The sequence below is a fragment of the Anopheles nili genome, chromosome 2 (genome assembly GCF_943737925.1).
Source record: "Anopheles nili chromosome 2, idAnoNiliSN_F5_01, whole genome shotgun sequence".
Lineage (NCBI taxonomy): Eukaryota > Metazoa > Arthropoda > Insecta > Diptera > Culicidae > Anopheles > Anopheles nili.
This window is the reverse complement of record NC_071291.1, coordinates 23444815-23471772: the sequence shown is the minus strand read 5'-3', so window position 1 is coordinate 23471772 and position 26958 is coordinate 23444815. Positions and strand designations below refer to the sequence as shown.

The 26958-nt window shown below is 48.7% G+C and overlaps 1 protein-coding gene across 1 annotated transcript; it reads right to left on the bottom strand.

Annotated features, from left to right (window-relative positions):
• LOC128721285 (phosphofurin acidic cluster sorting protein 2) lies at nt 1–26958 on the bottom strand. The gene is made up of 11 exons (XM_053815020.1): nt 26143–26958; nt 5476–6331; nt 5080–5389; nt 3939–4091; nt 2782–3307; nt 2552–2706; nt 2222–2481; nt 1792–2145; nt 1610–1697; nt 1421–1534; nt 1–1342 (listed from the first exon to the last, which is right to left on the bottom strand). Exons 1-11 carry the CDS (start codon nt 26250–26252, stop codon nt 1212–1214), a joined length of 3057 nt encoding a protein of 1018 aa, XP_053670995.1. The 5' UTR covers nt 26253–26958; the 3' UTR covers nt 1–1211.

The window sequence follows — 26958 nt, the reverse complement described above, 5'->3', positions numbered from 1 at the left end:
TACAAGCATCCATGATCGCTAAAATAAATAATTCCAACCTTGTCGGATATTGCATATCTTTACACTTTTTATTCCGTTACAAACGCATTCAAGCCGTTTAAAGAATGCTAAATAAAACGCATGCCATTGCTTTCTACAATACTTGTGATGTGAAACGGGACGCAACGAAACATTCTATTCGTGATCGCTAACTCATGATCACGTACGGATTTGTTTGCCCCTACCTGAGCAAACACCTACTCCTGGATGTAATTCCATACTTGTAACTGCAAGCAACGACTTTCCTTCATCGTAATTTCCTTAGCAGCCGATATACTTTTGGCTTCCGGTGTTCCACTTGCCGGAATCGATTCAATTGTGCGAAATTTGACCAATTAGTTCTAAGAAGTAGGTTTTGTTTGCTCCAAACTAATGCCAAGAACCTACCATCATTAACGCATTTACTCAGCGTCGCCGCTAGCAACGATGAAAGCATGCTCTACTGTACTTGTGTCTGTGGGAAATGTTTTATCTCACTCAAATAATTTTTTATCACAAATCAATCAGCCCAACAAAACAAATCTTCTGGAGCTCGCCTCATTTCAATTTGGAATGAGCTAACGCGTAAGCAGAGTGACCTACTACTACGGTACAATAAACATAACGTTGTTTGCAATATGTAAATTATAGGCAAACAATGTAACGGCTACGACGTATTGCAATCATAGAAAATAAAGAAACATTACAAAGTAAACGGAAAACAAGTTAAATCCCACATGAAAGAGAGTACACCTTGCACTCCTGGGACCGCTACGAATTTTACAAGTACACATTCTCGTTTGTGGCACAACCTGCTGGATATGGGAGTACACAAATATTTAGTCATTCCGTGTTCGACTAACTGCTGCCCAGCTCCGCGGTCGCAGAAGACGAGCTGCACCGCTGCCGTGGCCGGTACTACTGGTGGTGTTGCTGCTACTAGCGTGATGGCTGTTAGGACCGGCAGCTGGTGGCGAAAACGGTGAACTCGCAGAAGGATCACAGCCAGCGGAACGCGGTAATGGTGGCAGTTTTGTGACGGTTGAGCAAGTCGATGACAGCAGAGGACCGAAAAATATGGCGCCAGCGCGAATCGGATGAGCTGAGGACAATGACGACCCAAACGCTGACGATGGCGTCGCCGGTGATGCTGGAGGGGGTAATAGCTCCGTCAAGACGGAGGATGAAACTGACTAGGTTAGCATTTCTGCTGGGGCCAACGGCGCACCGACTAGCGCTATGGGGAAATTCTTAATGTGCGTCTGCCACTGGGCAGACAGTTGGAAAAATTTCACCCCCGTCCATTCGGTACCATCGATGTACACTGCAACGCACAGAATAGCAACAAAATTATAGCATCAATACTGTCGTCAAGAGCATTAAGAATAACGCGAAATCATACCTCGCAAAGGAACATGCGATTGCTTCGGTGAACAGATCAAGCGAGCAACTCCTTCAACACACTGCTCCTTCTCAGCGTCGCGATCTTTTTCCTTCTTCTTGCCCAATCTCATAACTGCAAACGAACAATAGCGACACGAAATAAATAAATTATGTGTAGCGTACCGATGTAACTGAATTATAAACATACTTTTCTGTTTCTTTTCCTTGGTTGCAAAGCTCAGTGTCAAACCACTCGTAAACTCTCCAAAACTAGGAACCTGCGGTAGTCTCCAGACCTGTGTAAAATATGATGAATAAAAAGTATCGATCAATTGAAAGCAAAGTACATGATTATGCATTTTTGCACGTTTTCCTCATTTGATTACGTGCCTGTAAATGTCGAAAAGTACTCTTAATACTGTTCTTCCCAGATGTATCCTGGCCCTTGCCGGGTGGTTTTTCCTTTTGATCGACCATAGGCCGCACCTGGGGCCAGTAGTCTACCTGCAGCTCTAACGATTCCTGCATTTGGGAAGAGGATGACGATGCCTGTTGCTGCTGAAGATCTTTCAGCTGTCCCTGGGAGACAGCCGCAGGGGTTTGCGATGCTGGTGGTGAAGTGCGTCCACTCTGGGGCGGTGAGCTGGACAGCATTCTATCAGCGCTTCCTTGTGATACGTACGTTAGGGATTCATCGAGATCAAGAGACACCTGTGGCCCTTCTAGACAGCCAATTCTCACGTCCTGTATATCCAACAAATAAACGTTTTTTTATGTTTAACACCTGATAACGAAAAATCAACAATTCTCCCCGACTTACGCTGACAAACGGCACAAAAATTTGACAAGAGTCCTCATCACGGTAGTTGACCATCGCCTCGGCAATAGGAACTTGTGTGCACGGTCCCCCTGATATGAGATAGCGCTGTATCCTGCTAATTAGTTCAGCCGATTCGTTCTTCGATTGTGCACTCTCTAAGTTGGCAGCACGATCGCATATCTGCTGCCAGCTCTCTGTGCCGAACATGCTCATGTAGCTTGAATCGATCATTCCAATGTACCGAGCGACACCGCACGATCCTGTGTAATACATAGCGGAGAGAACATATTTTATGTTTGCTACAAGGCAATCTATACTAAATCCTCTCACCCAACGGAACGATGTAGAATCTGATATGATTAACCCAGTCTGGTGGACGAAGGCTCAGTAACACGACGTAATGCCGCAGGACTGCGCCCTGCAACCAATCTCCTCCGACTAAAACTACTTTCACAGTTGTTGGCGGTTTTGCAGTTGAATTACAGCTGCAGTGTAAAGAGTGAGAATATACAGCGACATGAGCAAACCCGTCTTGACTAATCTGAAGTTCGTGAACTTACTATTTCTGAATTTTGTTCATAAGTGCTTGCATTATTGCTTTCACCTCGGCGGTGTTGTTGGGCAAAAATGTAGGCCGAAACGTGGACGATATGAGCGCTGCCAAACGAGGCGTTAACGATGCGTTGCTCGCTTCCGGCGGGCCCACTATGGTGACCACCTCCGGCAGAAGCGACTCCTCTGTGGTGAACGTGCGCTGCAGCTGCTCGAGCAATGACTTGCGTGGTTCGACGTTCGTCGGCGACAAGCACGTTTCCAATGGCGATGGCTTCTGCTGCTGTTGATGATGCTGCTGCAATTGTTGCTGGTGTTGATCCACCTGAAAACTGAGCGTTTGCTTCTGCTTTTTGGCACTGTTTGGAGTGCTGCTGCTTGTGCGGAATAGGCGATTCTTCTTCTCGACAGCCGTTTCCTTCTCCTTTGGCGGACTACCGGTGTTCTGAGGATCGGAGCTGAGTGCCTCCGGATCTGTGTTACCTGCACCACCCTCATTGCCGGAGCTGTCATTCTTCCAGTCGCCAGAACGATCTACGGAACAATAGGAAACGCCGTTTATTAGCAAAACGTCGAGGTTGCTAGCGCAAAGATTAAGGAGAGGTAATTGTTTAATCGAATCCTATTTGATTCGTAAATTGCGAAATTAGTAACAATTACAACAAAGGACAGTTGCATCAAAGGAAGGTTGATAGAAAGGAATATAATGTGACAAAGAGAACATTACTGAAATAGAAAAACAAAGAAGAAACGGTTGCAAACAAAATAACATTTTCGAGCTAAAACAGGCAAACAAGGCAGACACTGTAAAACGTTATGCAGTATGCACTGATTAGAATAAATCATAAACACGTGAAGGACGATGCTAGGGAAAAATTCAGTAAAATGCGATTGAGCTTTGTCCCGCAAACATGAACATGAAACACGCGATAGGTAGGTTGATTTAGCTCAACAGCTTTGCTTCACAGTTTTGTAAAATCGAAACTTATCTACGTACACAAATACCAGTGCTGTGTTTGAACTGGAGACGAGTGCTGTGCACAGAGGATAAAATATATATATATATATATAACAAGAAGAACACAGTGAAGGTAAAAGAGTGTTGTTTAAAGACAGAAGATAGATAATACGTGAACCACAACGACTTTTTTTGAAAGCTACAAACCTTGTATGTTACTGTAATTGCTAGTCTGATTGTTATTAATACTGTTGCCGTTCATACTATTAATAAGATTATTGGCAATTGTTATTGAATTGCTTTTCTTTTCGACGAGCGAGTCACGCTTCTCTAAATTGGGTTTCTTTTCTGGCATAAAATCTGAAAGGAACATAAAAAATAATGAAAGAAAACAAATAAAACAAATCGAAAAACAAACTCAAATGGCTAACGGACATATTCAGCTGAACCAAACCACCTTATGATGATCATACGGGCAAGGAAGGGATGGAACGTCAATGAAACAAACAATTAACTTAAAAAAGTAACCACATTATTCGTTAAAAAAATAACAAAAACAAAGCCATGCAACAGACATACTCTGCAGCAGCAGCAATTTTAGGTTAATACATAACCGATGATATGATGACATTATTAGCTGAGGCAAACAAATAATAATGAGCGATCGAAAAAGTGGAGCTCTGTATTCTTTCTTCGTTCTTCGACCTTAAGCAACATAAGACTTTCGTTATGACTAAATAAAAAAACATCCAAAATGTATTCTAGCATACTACAACACAGTGTTGATCGCAACATTCAAATGGAAAACACAAAGTGTAGTTTCTAACAAACTCCTTTCTCTAAACAATCGGTAAACGCTTTCCAAATAAATGACAAAACGTGTCAACATATAGTCAACTACCTCTAGCAGATTGAAGACAAATAGCCATCAAGTACAAGTACAAAATTTATACATCTTCATTGTACCCTGTACCGGACAAGTACTGTTCGTTCATTAATAGTAAAATGTATGATTTCAATGCTAAACTAAGATCCTGCCAAGCATAATTACACTCAGCAGACAATAGCGCATTTGTTACAATGTTCAGAAAAGATTTGTGAGAGCAAATGATTTAGATTCTTATCAAAAAGCAACATTGCTTATCAAAAAGCTATTGCTCTTTACTTTTGCTAACACAAAATCACAATAAACAGAAACAAAAAACGCAAACAAATGATACTTCATACGAGCTCGCAAAATAGGGCAGAAACGATAAAGGGAAATGCCGCTTGCAACAAGAAGAACAACAGAAATCGGTCGGTCACCTGCCGGCAGGCGAGCGAGCGCATGAGTTTGCCTTTGTTTTACCTTTGTTACCACTCTTCTGCATCGAGCTTAGCTGTATCGAGGAATGCTGTTGCGTGAGAACCGGCTTACCGGAGTTCTCAAAGAATGGCCTCAACGATGGCTTCGGCGTGGAGCCGATAGAAAGACTGTCCATATCCTGGCCGGAGTCATCTCCTTCGCCGCATGACAAGGATTCCAGCTCCTGAAACAGTGCATGCAGTTCACGTTTGCCCCGCAAGGCCGGGCCTCGCTCCCGTACGTCGCCCTCCAGTTCCTCGGGCACCTTAAACCGCTTGAGCAAGGATATGATGCGTTGTTTGAAGTTTCGTTGCTGAAAGCAAGCAAATAAGAGAGGTCTTGTTAAGCGTGTGCCCCCAACGAATGTCACAACATTACTCCACTACTTCGACTGCTTACCCGGCTCATTTTTCCTCGTGATTTTTCCTTGCCCATGTTGTCGAAGTCACTGTCGCTATCCGCCTGGTTCGAGGGCAGCATGTTACCATCGTCTGGCTCACCATCTTGCTCGCCAGATTCGAACTTCTTGTACGAATCCCGCTTTCCCGCGTAGTTGCGCTTCGCCGCGTACCCAGACAGGCCCTCGTCGTTCTCGTCGCCCGAGCTGAACTCCTGCTCTTCGTCCTCATCCGAGTACTCGTTCACCCGGTCCGTCACCAGCAGGCTGTTGTTGTTCTTGTTGTCCTGATCAACAGGGATCGACGTGACCTGGGTGGCGCGCAATGTCGCTATCGTCAACCCAGCCCGGCCAGCCTTGCCCGAGCCGTTTAGCTCCACCGTCATGTCCATCGACTTCTGCAGCACCGCGTCCATGCGGATGACACCTTCGGCCAGCGTCTTGTAACCGAGAATAGTTCGCGTTTTGTACTTTTTGCGACGCTGCAGCAATATCAGCAGCCGATTGCCGTCACGCTTGATGAAATGCGGATACTGCAGGCTGAAGTGCAGATCCAGCTCCGTCTCCAGCAGGGGCGGCGAATTAAGCTGCCCAGCGCCAATCACGCCCCCAGATAGGCTACCACCAATTGAGCCGCTACCGGTGCCAGTTGATCCAACAACACCGCCACCAGCACCGGCTGCTGTTCCACCCGAGCCGCCACTGCTGTATCCGGAACTCAGCGACTGCGGAACCGGAATCTCGTGCGACCGGAGCGTTCTCTTCGAGCTTTGCATCCGAACGGCCAGCGATAGCGACGTCAAATCCGCTGGCAGCGGCGTAAGCAACGAGAGGCGGGTGATTTTTAACGAGCATAATCTGCGGGGAAAAATGTAAAGAGGAAACAACTTGTTTAGAACCGATTACAAATTAATGGCACTGAATTGCTTCATGTAGCGAAGGGCGTGCCTTTGGCACATCACAAAAATGGAGCAAGAAAATGGCGGCGATAAACCGTCGATGGGTCGCTTCCACAACCGCGTATAAGTGCCGTGTACGTAATACAGGACACGTTTTTAGGCATCCTTACATGATTCTCTCACCAAAACGTATCGTGAATCAATTCATGCCGAACGTAATCCTTGCGCTGGGTACGATAAAGCCCATCCTCTGTGCGGGACAAACACGCGACGGGCAAGGATACGAAAATGGTGACCCCACGCTGTTTGCGTTTTTATAAGTAGAAATTTACTTTCGTCACGTCAGGCTGCCGCGTTCGTGACGCATGGGAAACGTGCCACATTTGGTTATCCTTTGTCCACCGCCAAACAGCCCTCGCACTGTCGCCAGCATGTGGCTAATGACCAATCAACAGAATGAATGTCGATTTAGTGCATAATTTATGAGCCGCCAACCGGGAAAAAAAGGAAACCCGTTCACACACTGCCAGCCAACACCGCACCACAAGCAACGCACCTTATGCGCAACGGCGACGATTATGACGTGGGTTTTGATTCTTATCGTCGCAAGTTTGAACACGGCTGCTCTATAGGGTATAAGTGATAAGCTTCACTTTAGCTTCATTTTCTAGGAAAATTGACAAGCAAAATAGATAAAATATCAGAATAGTTACCAATCGTAGCAATGTACATTGAACGTCGAATGTCTGCCTCGTTAATCGAACGCTTGCCTAGGATTAACTGTGGGGCAGTTCCACATGAAACGCGGCATGTTGTGGCATGCTTGCTCCGTCCGACCCACAGATACGTGATAAATTATTGTAATTCACTTCCCCGAAACTGGTAGCACCCATCACACCTTCGCATTACGACATTCGCCCACGGGAGCCGGCTTTATTTTTCTTTTTCTAGCAAACTCCCATGCATCGCGAAAGTCACTCGGTGTTCCGATAAGATCTATCTCGTCTGGTTCCTGGTGGGTTTATCGCCAACCGGCACGACCTGGCCGCAAAATTTATCCCTTCCCTAGCGCGTTGACCGCGTTTCTTGTCCTTTTATCAGCTCACAGCTACACGCCGCTAGCTCGGCCATCTTTACCTAAGGTGGTAGGTATCCAGAATGAAATATAAACGAAACCTACAAAACCTACAACAAATCACGTCCGTGGGCCCATTGTTTAACGGTCCTATCCATGAGCATAAAGGTACGTGACGTGGTTGAGCGACGAAGGGACACAGGCAGAAACGACCCGATAGGAAACACACTTCCTATGACGAAAGATCGTACCGGTAGACCCGCTCGGCTAGAAATGAGCAAGACGGAAAACGCCCCGACGCCGGAAGTTGCTTAATGTAAACTGCATCACTCCGGTGTGCCATAGAATGTGCATCGTAAAAGCACATTAAATCGCGTCACTGTTTGGGGGTTCGCTCTATGCATACTTTAATAGTAATATTGATTGCATACTTTAGGTTTTACATCTTGTTCCCTATGAAGCAAGTATGTATAGCAGAGCGTTTACGAGTGCCGCTAGTTGAATTATAGAAGCTTCATCACTACAGAAGACATGAATTTCTACAGCTTCTCCCGAAGGTTGAAAAAACTGGCTCAACTAGCGTCCTTCAAAACACAATGTTGACACAGCCTTCTGCATCATTTCACCACCACCAACAGCTTCTTAACGGAACCAACAATTGATCAAACAACAAACAGGTATTCGGTGGCTCGTGATTAGTCGCTGTTTCGAAACAGGGGAGCAACACATGCGATGTCAACTAAGAAGCACAGGCGCGTCACCAAGCCAAAAAACCCGTAAACATCGTATTGCGAATGAAAAGCATACAAGCCCGGTGAAAGCCACCCTCGAGGTTCGTCTGGTCCCCTTAACCTTGCGCTTTGCTTTCCTGCCCATCCCCGATCCGCCCGATCCTTATTAGTAGATATCGCTTCGCTTACCCTAGCACCCGTTATCCACCCGCTGCGGTACAAAAAGATACACTAGCACGAACCAAACGCCAACCGCCAGTCCTCCTGCCAAATTAACCAATGAGCCATTAAAATTACTTGCATGCCAAGCCCTCCACGTGACGTGATTGTCGTCTCTAAATAACTCCTCCACCTCTGCCAACTGCCAGCTCACCGTTCGGCTAAAGGTGCCCCACATGAACACAGAAGCAACCGGCGTCGTTCGAACCACATCCACATCGCCGAAGTAATGTTTCCGAAACGCAAGCAAATTAATTGTCCGCAGTAAACTTAATTACACCAAATCATTGCGCAAACACGAACCCCCCACACACGGGGCGCACAAATTTGAGTGTGATGCTCTATTTTGGCTGTCACATGACCATGGCATTAAGTGTGCATTAATGCTTTGGCTCTCTCACTCTCATCCTCTATTTATGATGGTGTTTATCTCGAAACACGAACATGCTCGCTCATTATTCTATGCTTACCGGTTGCCCCTGGCGGACCGGTTTCATGTGATTTTATGTGCATTACAATCGCATTTCTGCTTGGGCATTAGCAATGCTACCGTGCCGATCAATTCCTATCCTCGGCTATCCTTTTTCTTTTTCTTGAGCCTGCGCAAATAGAGAACAGAACCTGACCTGCTCGCGCACAATGCGAAGGGCGGGAATGCATTTTCGCGACAGGTGTTGGCTTGGTACGCAGTGTTTTCCACCAATAGCCTGCTTTCGCAAAGCTCGATCCACTTGTTCGCCTTCATATAGGCTGTTCTTTTATTTTCTTGCACCTACACGCGTTCCTGTCGATCATGCAAGTGCTCGAGCTCGGCTTTTTCAAGTCCCGACCTTGCCCTAACGTGCTTCCTTCTGCGGCCGCGGACGAAGTGAACGCACCTTCAAGCGTAACCTTTACGCCACCCGAAGCATCCCTGCATCCCACTAGAGTGCAAAAAACCCAACCCATACCCAACTGCACGCCCATGCCTCTGTGCCGAGTGGTAGCTTCGAAGGGATATTTTTATCTTTTAACGTCCCCAAAACCCCCCGGTGGGTACACTATTTTGTGTTTTTCATTTGCTTCTCGCACAGCTGCCGCTTGCCACAAGTTACCGTAAATGTTAGAAGCCGCCGCATTCACGGTCCTGTCAACGGAAAGAATGTTGACATCCTCCGAAGCTACGCTCGATCGCTACCCCGGCTCATCAGCAGTAAGCACCTGATCCGGACCGAGGAACCACTCATTCGGCAAACGGCGAGACAAGCGGATTTTAACTCAAGTAAACAAATAGCTGTCCCCCACGCGGCTGCGTACGAGCGCGCGAAGTTATTTACGTCGCTGTAAAATAATTAGATGGGAAATGAAAACGGACCGTAGCATTTTCGTCCTGTACACCCCCACCAAACTGCTAAAAATATCTCTTCTCATACACTTATCATAATTTTAATCTGCAAATGAAGCGCACGATTTGCGTACCGAAACCAATTCCATTTCTTGTTATTTTTTTCTGCTGAGAGATCCAATAAAACATTGGAATTCGGTGAAATGCCATACAAAGAGGGCTTTGCAAAAGACGACCATTTTTAGGACGAAGGATTGCCTGGCTTACAGCTTGCTACTATTGCGCCATGCTCGTCACGTACTGTGCCCAACCATGGAGTGTACTGCGTTGCAACTAACGCCCTTATCCGGAAGCTGTTACGATTATTTCATGCCTCATCCGTTCCCTCGCCGCCATATTACGATGCTAATATATGTCATTTTTTGATTGAATGATTGATTGAAACTGACTGCAACGCAATAAGTGATTAAACGCCAATCAATACTCACAGCACACCAAAAACACACACAATTCGCCGCTTTTCTGATTTCTTATTGTCTTTTGTTGGCATCGTAATTAGCATTGGTGGCAATTATTATGCACCGCTGATGCGACACCTACTCTCCATAACGTGACGAATGTCTCAATGTTGAATTAAATTAACTGCCCCGGTCAGTACATATTGGGTTAAATATTGCATAAGTATTTTGGACCCGTTTTCAACAGCAACAATAGACACACACTCGAAACCGAACAGATTTGCATATCATTAGCTACAAATTAGAATCTCTTTATACCACTTTCATGTGGGATTACGTTGGAGCTCTACGCACTTTTGACAAATTACGCCCCCCAGGCTCGTGTCTGTTAAACATGCCACTCATTCATCGCAATGGACGCCCTTTTCCGATGGCCCAGATTTAACGTAACATGAAATCAACGCACTTGCGAGCACGAACCGCCAGGAGGAAACGTCGGAAAGAAACGGCCCTTCATAAATTGATTCTCAATGATAAAAGCCCACCTCGGTACGCAACGTCGAAGGTCATCCGGAGAAGCAATTCTACAAGTGTTCCTGCACCAACGCGATTCGAGTGTTTGTGCGGGCGCGGCCCATACCATCCGCCCGGGAAAAGGGTGAGGCTTAGTTGATGAATTATGTATGCATCCTGCTGACTAACTGAGGCTAATTTCCGCACAGCATTCCTTTTGTCGTCACCCAACCCACAAGACCTTCAGCATAAACGAGAATGGTTTAGCGAAACTACTGTTATTTGGGTAGTTTTTTTTTTCATGGAACGCAAAACGGAACACTATTATAAAAAGAACCGAAAAACTGCAACCACGTAAGAATGCCGCACAAGAAGTTCTCATCCGGCACTCAACATCATCCAGCATCTGGTCGTAACCTTGCGCGATGCTTCAATCCATCATTTTCCGTATCTATCCGTATGCGGACCCCCTTGCGATGCCTTTTCCCGGGGACACGTCGCCACAGCGCAGCAACCCTTGCACGACGAAGCGGAAAACAGATGCAGATTCACGGATTGTCAGCCGACCTTGGAGGCCATCACGGTCGGCACCACGAGAGGAAGTATTTATGAACTCATTCATCATCCTATCGCCCGAAACGGTCCCCGCAGTTACGCGACCCTTCCCAGAGACCCTGGACCGCAGTTAAGTGCTGCCAAGCGATCGAAGGAACTAGCTGCTAGCTGCGGCAGTACTGCTTCGTAACGTTGCTTTCAGTTGCACGCCGAATATGCGGGCCGCCTTACAGCTCCCGTAGGTTGCCGGTTCGAGCGAAGACTTGCGCTACGAAACTAGGACAGAATAGATTGAGCAGCTTCATTGCTATTCCACGCTCACACACAGCTAATCATTCAATCTCCATCATCGGACACGCCACCATAGCCGCGATGCCGTGGTCGCTTCCGTTTGGGTCGAAGTCGCGATGGCCCCTTCCCTTTTGGGCCAGCATAATCGCACCGGGCATTATGTTTGCAATTTAGACACATTTTCCCGAGCCCAGCCAGCCAGCCAGCCAGTGGCAAACATTGCGCAATAAATAATACATTCCATATTACGCGCAGTTACGCATCCAGCGCCCGAGAGCCGGTCGTGATCTGGCACCGATGTTTAGTGCAGGTGAAAGCATCCCCAAAAATACGCCCGCTTCATTTCCAGCCTGCTGCACAACACTGCTCACTTTCGATAATGGCGGCTCGGAGCGGAGAAGGCGTTTGCTGATGCGCCCAAGAAAATTCGGAGTCTCTCACCAACCAAATCGGTTACGGCACCGGGGCAGACTCAGGACAAGGTTCGCGCGCATCGTAAGAGTGTGCAAAACGTGTGGCAACTCCTCTACACACTGCACGAACTTCTTTGGCGAGGCACAGCGAGGAAAGTGAAAACTTGGGCTATCATTTTCCAGTGACCGCTGGTCCATTTCGACTAGGCCAAGCAAGACAACGAGTTCAACTCTCGCACTCTCTCTCCCTCTCTCTCTCTCTCTCTCGCTCTCTCTCTGCACTTTTCTCAACACACAATTCCTCGGGTGGTGTTATGACTAGACAGGGCAACAGACACGTTTGTTTGTGTAACGTGTGCTCAACGGTGGTGTTGCCAACAACGGACGGCGGAACACGTGCGCACAGTACGTGGATCATCAATCCTGCGTTCGACGGGGTTTCGTCTTTCAAGCCGCTTCGATTTTGAGGGCGGCCAACCAAAATGGAACCCTCGCGCAACAGCCAGGACGATTCCAGTTGTCCCCCATCAAAAAACCCCATCAGCGCCATTCGAGCTCAGGGCATGTTATTCCGCGCACCAGAGCATGTTCAGACGATGTGAGTGAGGATGGCGATCTCGTGCATAGATGCCTGCACCGATGATTAATCGCCCGGCCTGCATGTTGCACATGAGAGGGTAATTTATAAATCCAAATGTCACCAACCCCCACAGGGAAACGTTGAACCCACGAACGCTGTTCCAATCACGTCAGTACCGGCTGATTCGACGAACGGTTGATTGGCAGCTGCCTCGGAATGAAGACATTTGACCGAGCCTACGAAGAACGGATCGGTCACAGGCAAATGTAACCTTACATAAACACTTCACTTCCCATTCCAGTGCAGCATTGCGTAAAATCCTGTCGCTGTTTGTCGGCTGGAATGATTTTGTCACCGTCCCCCATCGGATCACGCCCAAATGCACGGCCAGAATCGAAGATTACACGGTTCGCGCGGCTGCCACACTGGTCGCCGTTCCATTAAACGCTTCATCGGATCGTTGTCACGCAGCATTAAGGATACACCGTCAACCGACGTGGATGGATACAGCCGTAACAAGGCTCACGTTCTCACTCGGCTCTGTAGTAACGCAGAGCAATAGTGGAACGATGGCGTTAAACCTTAACGAGGTTACCCACCCGTTAAGCCACGGCGGAGCATCACCGATAATCATATCACCACAGCCCAACACCAGGGTAGCCAATGTGGATGGCACGATGGGGACACGTTTGGAGTGGTTTGTTTGTTGACGCAGAAATTCGAGCGACTGGCCAACCAGCCAGCCAGTGTGTAGAAGGGCGTCGATCTACGCAGTAGTAGCAACATCGCGACATCCACTCCCACACGGTGAGCTGGTTTGGGTGGTTTTCACTTTCAACTCAACGCAACCCTTCCATGCTCGACGTTCACACCTCGTTCGACCTCACCAGACGTCTGCTCCGTCATGTGTTTTGGCGTTCATCAATTAGCGGCCAGGGTAATGTTTGCCCGTTCCAAACATCCATCCCGTTCGCGGTTGGATCGCGCAAATTTGATCGGCAAACACTGGCAACACACGCACAACACGCAGCGGAAAGCGTCCTCCTTCAGCTTCGTTAGACGTTCTCCAGATCCGCGTGAACGGAAGCGTGCGAAAATAATCAGCACCGTTCACATCCGTCCTGGGAAGTTCTGTGGCCCAGAACCGCCCGTTGGCCTCGAATAACATCCCCAAAATGACATCATTCGCGATGGAGGAGCAGCGACAAATGTGCGAGAAATGCGAGAATCATCGCCGAAAATGAAGCGTTTTTTTTTTGTTTTGTTTTTCTTTAAGCGCCTGCGACGCCACGTCGATCTCGTGCGTGTGCAATGGCAAAACTTTCATGCAGACGAAGGTGTACCGGGTGCATTTAGCTGCGTACATGACACGTACAGGCCAGCCGGTCGTAATTTCACCAGTCCAACTGGATCTTCCACTTCCCACTCAACGTAACCAGCCTTGAGAAGCCGGTAGCTTTAGCTCGTAAGCTCTCAAGGGTTCACACCCATTTGATCGTCGTATGCAGCTCGTTCGACCTACGCTGGTGCGAGTTTAAAAACCCGGCGAGATGGGGTGATAGCTCTTCGCCTCTTAATTTATGCCTAGCTTAAGTGCATCAACAACAAGCGATCGTCGGCGCAATGTAAAATCGAGCAAATCCATCTGTATTTCACCGTGGCAATTTCCGTCCGCCGATTCGGGGGATGAAATCGACTTTCACTCACCCTTCTCGCGGGGCCATTTATTTTTGCCGTTGATTAAACGAAATCCCTCTCGCTACGAACGCGTTCCGCGTGACCATGAATTCACTGCCACGGTCACAACACGTCATTTTGTCGTCGAGATTCGATGGGATCTTTTCGGCGACTGACTAACATTCCGGTTGCGGCGTGGGAAGATCTGCCCTGCCATTGTTTGAAAATGTGTTGCACTCCATCTCGGCGCTCCGTATTATTTTCTCTGGCACTCCTACACCTATAGGAAGCAGCGCGAACGAAGGTGTGGGGAAATTTGCGGTGATTAATATTACCATGGGACACACTCACGCCAAACCAGCGGAATCACTTTGTTTTCTGCATGGCAGTAATTTAAAATTCCTCCCACGTGCGAAAACATGTGTCACCCGTAATTATAATATCATTCGCGGTTGCGTTCGCGGACCATTTCCCAGAACGGCCAAACCGTGGTATCTGAACCTGCGAGCGGCAAATAGAATGTTGAGGCAATATTACCTTTCAACACCTCACCATGACTAGCGCGGTGGTGGCCGGAATTCCGGTGGAAATTCCGATGAAGCTCGCATCCCGCATCGGGGTGATGAGTTTTAGTGCTATTTTCGTCCGGCATGCTTTCCAACGAAATAACGCTGCGAAATTTCCAAAACTCGAACCGAACCCTCGGCATCACGCTGCTGCCTGGCCCGAAAGGTGAGACTAAAGGAAAACGGGAAAATGCCCATCTTCAATAGCCGCAACGGACCACAATCAAGGTACTCTGGCCATGGGGCGTAGTGCCAACATCTCGCAACCATGTAATCATCTTTCGAACCAAAAGCCCCCCACAGAGCGCCTCGTTCATCAACGTGTAAAGGTAAATAATAATGGGCCAACGATTAGCTAAGCTTGGCATAAAACACACCTGTTAAACAACCCCATTACAAGCATGTCTGCTCCGCCCTACGGACCACCAGGTAGCTCCAGGTGCGATATGGCAAGACGAAGATGCAACGGCGAATGCAAACCATGGCGTGAAGCACACCCGAGAACATGTCCTCGTTATGGATGTTTTTTAATCGTCTGTTTATTTGTTTGCTGCCCATTACCGGACGGAACTGGTCCGTGGAAAAATCTGTACTGATAACGGCGCGATAAGGCAGCGTATTGCAGCGCAAATAGCAGAAATACCACCCCATAAGTACGTACGACTCAAACATTCGCTGCCCACTGATAGCGCGTCCTCGGCAAGATTTATCAAATCCCATTCAGTACAAACCATCTCTAGGTACGGGTTGGTTTTTTTTTTCTTTTTACTCTCCCGCCTCTCACCCAGTCAACATGTCTCTATTGAACCGCTTGTCAATTGTTCTCGTTCGCGAGGGAAGCGATGCCGAATGAAAACCCTGACAGCCACCCCGTGGGCATTTACCTCGCTACATACGTAACTGTTTGCGAGCAGTACGTCACGGGTGAAAGAGCAAACTGTAAAATAAAGGGTTTTGCTGCTGCTGCTGCTGCTGCTGCTGCACCCAGCGTCGTGTTTACGCCCAATGGATGGCAGCCGAGATGTACTTGAAGGCGCGAAAAATATGTGGAACAATACGGCGGTAAAAGGTAAACAATACGCCCAGAGACTGATAGCTGGCGGACGGAGTCGAGTGCGATGCAAACGCGCTGAGGTGGCAGCATGTTCGGTTAAAAGGCTCTCCTCTCTCCCGGCGGATTTCAAGGGCCGGCATAACATGGCAGCAAAACCAGCAAACCATTGGCTGGCGCGATTGGGGAACCCCACGGGCTCTGTTTTTCCCTTCCCAATCTGGGATTGGCGTTCGACAGTTTACCATTTGCCTACGGTTAGAGCAAACTGGATCGGGAAATGAATGGCGTACACGCTGGAAAAATAGCACCAAAAGACAACTACACGATCGGGGCAAAACGAAACGGTTTCACTGCACGGATACGTTCAAGCGGAAGTAATACAATACACCGTTGGGTGATTTCCCAGCATCATTAGAATTGCATGGGTGAGAAGACCGAAAGGCGAATCGAGCCTGCTCATCCTGCTTGCGAATTGTGGTAGGTGGACCAGTAATAAAAAGGACGAAAAGAAATTAAGTATCCATAAGGGGCTTCGACTTATCGATCACTACCACTCCAATGCACTAACCACCGAAGGGCCACTGGCCCAAAGGGAGTAGTGGGAGGGGGAGGGCTCATTATTTATGCATTTCAACCACGCTCCAAATATAGACCACTACCGGCACGGGTCATGTCGTCGGACAGAAATACATCCGTCGTAATATGATGGGATATCGGCCGCAAACTGGCTGGGAGAGAAAAAGGACGCTCAATGATGGGGGACGAAAATTGATTACATTTGTCGGAAAACACGTTTCACAGACCGCATAAATACGCTCACAGTGTGTACTTCAACTGGCAAGCACCATTTGAAAGGCAGCCAAATTAACTCAACACACCAAACCTCGGGCAGAGTGCAGCACTTGGCGCGAAAGACTCATCTCAATGATCAAATAATTTGAGCAGCGCTTGAGAATGCCACCGACACGTGCAGAAGTTAGACCATCTCTCGCACACGGAATGTGAACGGTTTTCATTCGCCCTTAGCCCTTAGCCAGCACTATCGGCTCCCAAGCCTGGGACGTCCTGCCGTGGAATGCTTATCGATTTCCGGGCGTTGGCAATTTCGGAACGAACCATTCCGTGCACACCATGGCACGCCGACCGAAGCCATTGAACCCCAAAAATGGTCACATTTTTTCTGGGAAAGAAAATGAACGGCAGTGGGAGTGTTCTGTCCCACTGGTACCTTTTTATGGCAACGACGGTTAGGAGAAGTACGAACACGCAAATCAATATCCAGCGCACTCGGGTTTCTACCGTATCTTCGCTTATTACGACGAGTGCAAGTGCAGGCGTAATGACAGAACCACATTCCGGGTGCGGTTTTGTAATATTTATACATCTCCTGTTTCCCACACACACCCACACACACGCATAAATGCAGTAGGGATAGCGTAACCAGCACCGGGGCTTCTCTAGAAGTGACCGCGCCGAGTAGTGCCACTCGAGCCCGAGCACGACAAAACTACATATTTATAGCTTTGTTTTGTGGCAAATTTGTTCAGCCAGTAGGAGGCGAACAGGGTCCGTGTTCCAGGGCTGCTAAAGGGAGCCGCCAGTACACCCGCAGCATGACGACACAACTTCAGGGCTGCCGTCCGCCCGTAGCCGTAGTAATTTCTTTTGCTCCGCAACTTTCATTGGCAATTCCTTCCGTGTGGCGCCAGTCCTTCCAGCGAAGGGGTTTTTGCGCTGCTCGTGCGCACGTTCTGGCTTGCAAATATCGTTCGCACCAACACCGACGTGCTTAGTGAAAACGATTTCCGCGTGTCACGCATTTTCACTCAAGCTGAACGCAAATTGGGACCCATTCTGAACGAAGAGGTTCATTTTACTGTGAAATATAGATCGCAAAGGATGCCCTTCTGAAATAGAGCTGCGTAATATTGTTAAACGAAAGTATGCACAATGACACATGAGATTGCCCAAATTGATCACATGCCAGGCTTTTGAACTAACAGCATTGAGCAAAATGAGTTCAAGACGGTGCGAAATCGACGTACATGCATGCAAAAGAAGCATTATCCAGTAACCCTAGCTGAGCAGGCATACATGCCCGCACTCTCGCATCGTTTGCCGGGCAATTTCCAACGCCGACAAACAATTAGAACCCATTCGGTTGCAAATTGCATCAGACACGAGAGCGAACCCGACGTAGAAAGGACCTGCCACCCGTGCAACATCAAATACCCCGACTAGGCGTCAGCCAACCCGACGCCAATATTCAAGACATCACCAGCAACGCTTTTGTTAATGAAACCTGTGGCTGCAGGCGAACAGTACTGCATGTGCATGTCCTCACCAACGGGTTTCCGAACCCTGAAGCCAGAACTACGGATGCATCGCCTTGCCTTCAATAATGCAACGCAAACAGACGGCGGCGTGCGTTGCATGCACTTGCGCGCCTCGTCAATGAAGGAAAACGCAGGCGACCGGGGAGCAAATTGCAACTCTAAGTAAAATTAGAACACGGCACCTGTCGCCACCACCGGTGGCCAGAAACTTCAACCGTCGGTTGCACGCACTACGAGCGCCTTTACAAGGCAACAATTGACGTGCGTGGTCCAATGGAACAGGCCCGGAAATAGACCACTGAAGCCGCACACGGTGGCAAAAGGATCGGTGGTAGCTGCGAGTAACGCAAGGTTCGATCCAACAGCCAGTTACGAGTTCCGTTTCCCTGACGAATCGACCTTCCGACGCTCCGCGCTTTTGTAACTCTACGCGTTCCGGCCAGTGAATGATTCTAATGGCGTTTGCTTCGCGCAGTTCAAACCGCGCGGTACACGTGCCTTTTCCCGTGACACGTTTTGCCAAAGAATTTTGCCCCAACGGAGCTGCACCGCGTTCGAAGGCATATTTGTTTACATACCAACGATGCCCCAGCTGCAGCGCAGTTGAAGCGATCAAAGAGCTGTGAGCTGAAATACGGCTAATCCTAACGAAAATGAAAAATAAAAAAGAACAGAACCCTTTCCAGCGACTGCACCAAGGTCTCTCCCTCGGGGGCGATAAATTCCACCTACGGATACTTCAAAACAATCGATCGTGAAGCGAACACCGGAGGAAGCCCAGAGAGTCCCGCGCGAGTTGTGTTATGAAATTTGAGGTTAGCGCGGTGGCGGCGACGCCAGCAAACGAAACTAAAACAAACAACAATTCATTACCTTCGCGCCGAGGATCATCTTACAGTGTGCGGTCGGCGTTGAAGAGGGAGAGCCGGTTCAGAACCCTAGAACCGCGGTTGGCCCTCGCAAAGGTGCATGCGCACGTCGTAGAAGCTAGTGGCACCGGTACCTAGGTGCGCAATCGAACCGCATCCGACCGTACAAAGTGGCGTGGGGAGGAGATGGTTACATCGCGAACCGCCAAAGCGTAACAGCGGCCAACAAAGGAAAAAACGCGTCTTGTTCCTTTTTAGCTGGTGCCCCCATCGATCAGAGCCGACGTTCGTGACAAAGAATCAGAAAAATGTCGGAGCTGGTCAAAGTCAAAGTCCGCCAGTCGGCGACGAAGCGTCAAGCGTCACGGTGTGAAAATGAGTCAACATTTTGAGGCACCATTCTCGTGTGCGTGACCCTCCCTCTTTCCTGGCACTGTGTTCCCTCTCATTAGCTCGTAGAGAAAAAGGCATGTAGAATTCGACTCTCTCAGGTCACAAATCTGGCCCCCACTCGCCGGCCACCGTCGGTAACTGAGCTGTTTGGTTTCAATTTCCTTCACCCTGCAAAGCGTCGACAATCCGAACCATAGACGGTCGACTGCAGCCAACGGAAAACCCCTTTCCGTCCAGCCCTTATTTGGACATTAACAGTAACTAACTATCGCCGGCCCACTGGCCGGTTGCTGATGAATGGGTGTGCTTTGCGGGCAGAACCAACCCGAAAGCGGAACCCCTTCTGGATGGTTGGTAGCGACTGGAAAACTGGTAACGCCACCACCTGCGGGGGCGCAGCAGGAACAGTGGGTGCACTCGTTTTTCCTCCCACAAGCAATCCCTGGCGGGGAAAGTCAGTAATCACCGCTTTAAACCGTGCTTCGAGTGGAAGTTGAATGAGCGAGCGTCTTTTCGTTCGCTTAATTCAGGTAAGTACCGAAAGGCAAATGATACACTGTTTGTACAAATGTTTTCCATTTTTTTGTTACTGAATTGAACAAAGTTTGCGATGTTTGTTGGTGTAGGAGGTATCGAACATTCGGGATGATTAATCCATTGCCACATCGGTTGTGACGTGAAGTAGATAAAAACCCACCCCAGTTGTATCGCAATTTATCTCCACATGATAAGATTGCACCGCCGTCATTTCGCATTCGCGTTTTATACGCAGCCTCACGTTGGAAAGCGCCAAGGTCGGCCGGGAGAAAGAAAGTAATTGCAAACAAACAAAAAAACTCCTCACTCACCATTTACAATAACGACCATGTCTCGCTCATTTTTGCGATAAGAGTACACATAAACGAGCGATAAACGAGTCTAATACATGACCGTACACGAGAACCTTCAGCAAGGGCAATAGGACGATACGCAATGCACGCCCTTTTACGCGCTTGCAACTCCTTAAGTGATTGAACAATTCGCACCTAAAAACCACTCGAAATGCAACTGACAAAGATGAAGGGCGCCCGTTTAGACGAACCTACGACGCGACATTTCACGCAACGATGGGCCACCAAAACCGGAAGCTGAGACGATCGATGATGTGCGATCGACGAACCGGTTCCTCGCGACTCGCAACCACGAGAATTCGGATACGGCTGTGACAAGGCCACCGTGAACAACCGCGAGCGATTGACATTGAACGGGAGCATTGTTCCAATTTCGCGCACCTAATGGCGTTGCATTTCGCGGCCAACGACGAGGGATGAAGGTGACGCACAGTCCCAGCTCTCGACCAACGAATCCAAACGTACTGCTCGACCCAAAGAAGCTCACAGTGTGCGATGGTGCTAGCACAGGTCGTCAATCAACGGAGAGGAGCACAGTGATTGACATCGAAGGCCAAGGTGACCAATTATCTGGACCGACCCGGCGGGAGTAGGTCTCTCAGTGAGGTTCTATTTAAATCTGGCTTTACGGATTTCGAATCTGCGAGCGAAAGAAACATCCGGAAGCCTTTAGAATGCATATATTCGAATTTTCCCAACTCCACGCAAAATTGGGCGCACCTTCAGCAAGCCTCCTTAGGGCTCGGTTTGTTTATTCAAACCCCAGTCGCAGGTTCTGGCGCCCATTTGGGACATGGAACGAACCAGTAGAAAATCGATTTCACCACCTACCACTCCTCTCGCGCGGCGTCTTGGCGATAAATAGAGGGACCCTTCTCCTTTGCCGGCTTCTGAGGCTCGCCTTTTGCATAAACACCCAGCGCGCACTCTCGCTGGGCCTCTAGAGGCCGTAGTAGAGGCAGCATGGAATCGAGCTTGGCCTAACGCTTCGTGTCCAGGGTGCGGCAGAGCCTTTCCAATCGTCCTGCAATCGCGCGGTCTTACAATCCCCCGAAAACGTCACACAACTACGAATTCGAGCTTGCCGGGTCGCGTTTGGGTCGCAATGGTCGAAAAATAAAACAACCCCTGTCAACGGAACTAGGAGAGACTCCCCGAGCCGGTTACTATCGCGAACGCCGGCAATAAAAAGCCGCACACAGCAGCAACGAGCCCGGGAGTGGTCGGAACAGAAAGCACACCGCGGGAGGACAAAAAAATAAAAGCTGCCAAATAAAACACAGGCCCAAAAGGAGTCCTCACGGTGTGCCGTAAGGAAACCGGCGCTTCCGGCTTCACTTCCTTCCGGATATCTCATTCTGTCGCAGAACGGTGCCACGTCATTGCTCGGCTCAACGCTACGAACGGTGTCGTCCTACTCGGTCGCGAATCGGTTTCTCAGGCGGGTGGCATTATTGGGCTGCCCTATTAGCGATGAAGAAAACGAGTTCAGAAAGCCATCTTTTTTTTTCTTCTAATTTTATATCCATTCTACCCGCTGGGAAAGCCCAACCTGCAGTATGCATTGAGTTGGGGGTTTGTTTGCCCTCTGCAGCTGGTTCGAATTCGAGCAAGGATATATGCCCACATTATGCAACGGTTCACCGGTTCTGGCGAATGCACGCTAACAAGCTGTAACTGCGCCTCAAAAACGCGCCCCGTGATCAGAGCCAAAAAGGTGCGGAATCACCCCGTGCTCGACTTGGCAGCAGATTAACATGTATGCCGCAGCTGGTCGCGAGATGAAGCTCCAAAATTTGCACAACTCTTCCTTACCTCGTACGGGTGCTTTTTCCGATTCGCAAGCGCTCATGGTCACCCGCGTGTCGTCACCTTGATGCATTAGCGCCAAATGTCACACGGCGGGTCTTTTTTCCTCCTACTTCGTAGCCTAAGGCACATAAATTGGCCCGTCGAATTGGGGATTCGATTTGCACCGGCAAGCGATTGCCAAAATGGTATAATAGGACAAAAAGAGGCGTATCGGCTGCTGGTGCCAAATAAACTACCGCTCGTTTGGAAGTGGCCGTGTTTTCGGAGCACGGCTACAACTAGCGCCGATGTAAAAAGCCCCCATCGCAATTACGTTCAAGCGGTATTTAACTTTTTGATCTCCCACATTTGTTCTAGCGAAGCGTTTTTCTCCGCTGCTTGATGATTATTCAAGCGTCTCTGCAGTCGATTCAGACGCCAACCAACCATGCAATTATAGTTTGTGTTATGCCAACGCCAAAGAACCGACTGCTCACATCATAGCCAAAGTTTTATTCTAATGTAAACTAGACAATCGAGAGAACATTTCGTTTCAATACTAGTCTATAAATTGAGTGACTAATTTTGCATATTATACGCTCAAACCCTAAACCAACCGTACCAGCCTGCATATATTTCTTTTTTGTTAAATTTAAGTCATTTTAGCTCAATTTTATCGCTTTCCATGACGTCTTTATCATGCTCTAATAGTGATTATTATTGGAACCGCTGGAACCACATAGCATATTGTTGGCTAAGCCCTGTTCCCATTTGCTTGACGCAGAGAATGAATCATCGTCTTCTGCTGCGTGATGATATTTGGTGGTGAATCATAATCACTGCCTTTAAGTGTCAAGATCACCAACTCGAAACAACTCCAAACACGTTCTAAGCGAATCATAAAAAAATGCAAAATACGCACAGATCACACAGTTTGGTTTCGTGAGGCGCTTTTAGATTCGATGCGTATACCGATTTAAAAATTAGGCCTCAACGTTTTTTTCCCGCTTCCAGCAATCTAAGCATCGCCTCGCTGTACCGGAATGTGCGCCACACGATCTTTGGTAACCCCTCCGTAATCTTAATTTAATGCCGTAAAGTGGAAACTCTTCTTAAGAAACCCAAACCGCCAGCCCGCTGTCGAGTGAACTTTGACTAATTCTAACAGGAATTTCTCTCCCTCTTTCGGGTGGGAAAGAATGCAAGCAAGCAAGACTATCAGTGTCTGGAGTGTAACAGCAACCCTTGCGACCTACGACGACCCATTCGTCATCCGTGGTTCTGAGCATTCTTGCCACATTTGGTTGACATTCTTTGAAAAATGAGAACAAACCCACCGATGCTGCGAAGCGATGTATGACGGGTGGAGTTTGGAGTGAGATTTATGTTAGAGAGAACCAGTGACACTCGTTTCATCTCACACCAAAGAGCAAGAACCACGAAAAAGAATTACGGATAAAGAGAGCTGGAAATAAGCTTCACCTCACACGTCCCACGCGTGAATGTCAGTCCCGGGTCCGGCAGGCCGCGTGGACCCTTTTCCCGCCGGATTAATGCTCGATTTTCGACCGTACACTGCTGTAGGGACGGGATTTGGTAGTCAAAGAAGTCGATTGAATTTTATCGTACACCATGACCGCCCCGTCGAGCGCCCTAGCACGGTTTGTTGCCCTTCGGTGTAGTGCGTGGGGCCGGCAGGGGCGAACTTGAACTTTTCTCTTTACGGATCTTATCTGCCTGGGAATACGTAGCTTAATATATTTATTCTTTTTTCTGTCTCGTTTCCTCTTGTCCCCAACGCCCTCGTGCACGGCAGGAGAAAAGTCATGATTGCCAACTGGCCAAGTTGATTCCCGAACGTTGCAAGTTGGAAAAGAAACTACCAACTTTATAAACGAACCCCACCAACGGTTTAGTTCGCAGTGTGGCGGAGAAGGAAAGTAATTAAAATTACAATAAATAACTACCGAATACGCTACAGCTACAATTAAAAGATGCTCGAGGTCCGTATTTGAGCTAGAAAAGTTTTAATAAAAACCACACACGCGCAAAAAGCACAAAATCCTCTTCACCTAAGGCATAGTGCGATGTTTTACTGGGATGGCAAAGATTCTCTGTGTTTGCAGCGGGTTTTATTGCTGGGAATGATTATTTATACTAATGTGGCCACCCCACCCAGAACGCACAGGCGAGAGCCCCACCAGCAAAAGGGGCACTATGAAAAAGAGCAGACACGCGGGAAATGAAAATGAAATGCCATTTTTTCTTCCCATGTCGGGGGTGCTAGAAAAAAAGGGGAAGTAAAATATTTCCGACTATAAAACGCAGCAACACGGCCAGTTTGGGCAGCACGAGGCAGGTTGTGCTACGCCGAAGGAGATTCGCACAAGCGAACAGCAAATATTATAAATAGAGAAATACTTCATAATTCACCGTTCCCACCGAAACGTTATCGAAAAGCAGCGTCTTTCGGCCGAGGTCAAGCATTAGAACGAGCCACGGATGAAACACCGGCCACCTTACCATTCCCACCCAGCCAGCCTTCTACCCGCCCTTCCGAGCCACACCACCGTCCTGTGTTTGTTCGAGCGGATTTTCCAAGAAAATCATTTTCCAAACGACCCAACTGATCTCTTCGCTAACAAGACACCACCGGCTCCTCGAATGAGCTAGCATAAGGGCAGAAGGAAGAAACAAACACACACACACACACACACACGTCACACACGTACCATTTTCATTCCCTTCTTGACTCCCGGGTGCTTTGGCCTCCTGTCTCGCCCCCGGCATTCTCTAATAATGATGGCCCCGGCGAATGACGAATGGGAAAAACTCGTCCGTCCGTGCGCCTTGACTTATGGGGAAAAGCATGTTTGTTCCCTTTCCCTTTGGTTCCTCACCCACCCTTCCCCACTTCTCACAACACACCGCCGACATCACCATTTCCCTCTCGCTCTCTTTAGTCGCTTTTCTTTCTCCGCTTAAGAATTGGCTCAGCGTCGTGTGATTGTCGCCGCACGGAATCAAAAGTGAAAATCTTTCAATCTGGGTCAACGACATGTTCTGGGCCGGGTTCAACGATCTTCCCCCATCTGTCTTATCTGTTTCTCCCCCCCCCCCCCCTCAGCGTGGGTGGCTCTGGAGAGCAAAGGACACGGGTGCCGGATAATAATGGACCCCTGCACAATTTGGGCCAGCGGCCAAGAGGCCAAGAAATGCATAAGCAATGGCATCGGCATATTTATTGTTTCTCGCATTGGTGTGCTTCTTCCCGGATCATGGGTTCTTCGGAAGGCGCCGTTTCCGGCCAGAACAACACGAAGCTTTCGAGGTACCGAGATCCCCCGCCTCCGTTCAATCAAACGATCCAGGGCCGGCACCGGGATTCGACGATTAGAATGCGTAGAAGCATGTGTTACGTTTCTCTTATCGTCAATTAAAACATTCCTCGAGCGGGGCAAGCGCCAGAGGGTGGTTATTTCGGTTGTTATTTCGGGCCTGCTGGCACTCAACGCATTCGCGGCTCGCGCTACGCAACGTAATTGCCGGCCATTATTATCAGCCCGGGTCAGCCAGCGCGCCGAAGATGGAAAATTCGATTCAACGTACCATTGCCAATCAAGGAAATCAGCACACCGTTACTCCCATGCAACAAAGAGAGAGATAGAGAGAGTGGGAAAAAGCTGGCGCGCTCGCCAGACGCGAAAGAGAGAACACGACAGCCACCGTCACAGTACTGGCATCGTCCTCGTGGGCAAGAGAAAACTCAGGCGCTGTAAAAGAGCGCAAAAAGCCCTTCTAGATGCGATGCGCGCAATGGGCGCAATTGCATACACACCCAAACAATTGCAATTTTCGGTATCACCAACCAATCGCAGCATCCATTGCGCTTGATTCGCAACCAGAGAGCCTTCTCCCAAATGCATCTCCTGGTGGGTTTGATCCTTGATGCTTACGAATGCGCAATAATTAGCCTTCACACCCTTACAGAGACCCGGTTTCTTGGGGTGGAAGGCGCTTTTCCCAGTAACGTACCTTGGAATGCAGTTCGATGGCGTCCGGTCCACTTCCCAGGCGGCGAACAGCTTCATGGGGACGGGTTTGGTCATGGCCATCCGTTCGAATTTGGTTACTTTGTCGGTCATCGTGAGTGTTTTTATTTTCTGCACGCTTTCTTTCTCTCACTCTCTCTCTCTCTCTCTCTCTCTCTTTCTATCTCTATCTCTTCCACTCTCACTCTCTTTCACTTGCTCACGAACGCACGCTTCTATCGCCACCCGTTGATCGCTCGAGGGTGGGGGTTGATTTTCTCCCACTCCTGGAAACACCCGACCTCGGACTGAATTTTAACGAAATCACTTTCCCAAAAACGGGACCGTCGCACCAGACCGGGAACCTAGCCTAGCGGTGCGGGTTTTCTTTTTTCGCCAAACCCAACCAGGTGGCTCTTTCGATGTACGACCGACGCCGACTGTTGCTGGGAAAATCGCTTGCACCTGGCCACTCGGGCGGGCCGTCCTTTCGCCGGGAACTATGGCAACCGGCCGAACCGTGAGGGCCAACTCGAACCTCTCCCACACCTGGCGAGACCGGAAGTGACCGCGTTCGCGCTCTTACCACTCGCTTTCTCTCGCGATTTCAAACACATTGGGCGCTCTCCGTCCGACGGCAACGCACCCCACACCACAGCACACTAAGATGGCCAACACTGTGTTTCGTCTTAACGCGCGGATGTCGCAAAAATCAGCGCACCTTCGATTGATTTGAATTTCCCTCAAATTAGCCCCCGCGTGCGCGCTTCTCGCGCTTCGCCTTTGGGTGGCCCTTTGGGTGGACGATTTTCGTGCCCTC

Coding starts and splice junctions, on each gene's coding strand:
- LOC128721285 (XM_053815020.1), bottom strand. CDS start 26,252: ATGACCGACAAAGTAACCAAATTCGAACGGATGGCCATGACCAAACCC. Junction 5,390..5,475: donor CACGAGGAAAAATGAGCCGG/GTAAGCAGTCGA, acceptor GCTTGCTTTCAG/CAACGAAACTTCAAACAACG. Junction 3,308..3,938: donor CAATTACAGTAACATACAAG/GTTTGTAGCTTT, acceptor ATTGTTCCGTAG/ATCGTTCTGGCGACTGGAAG.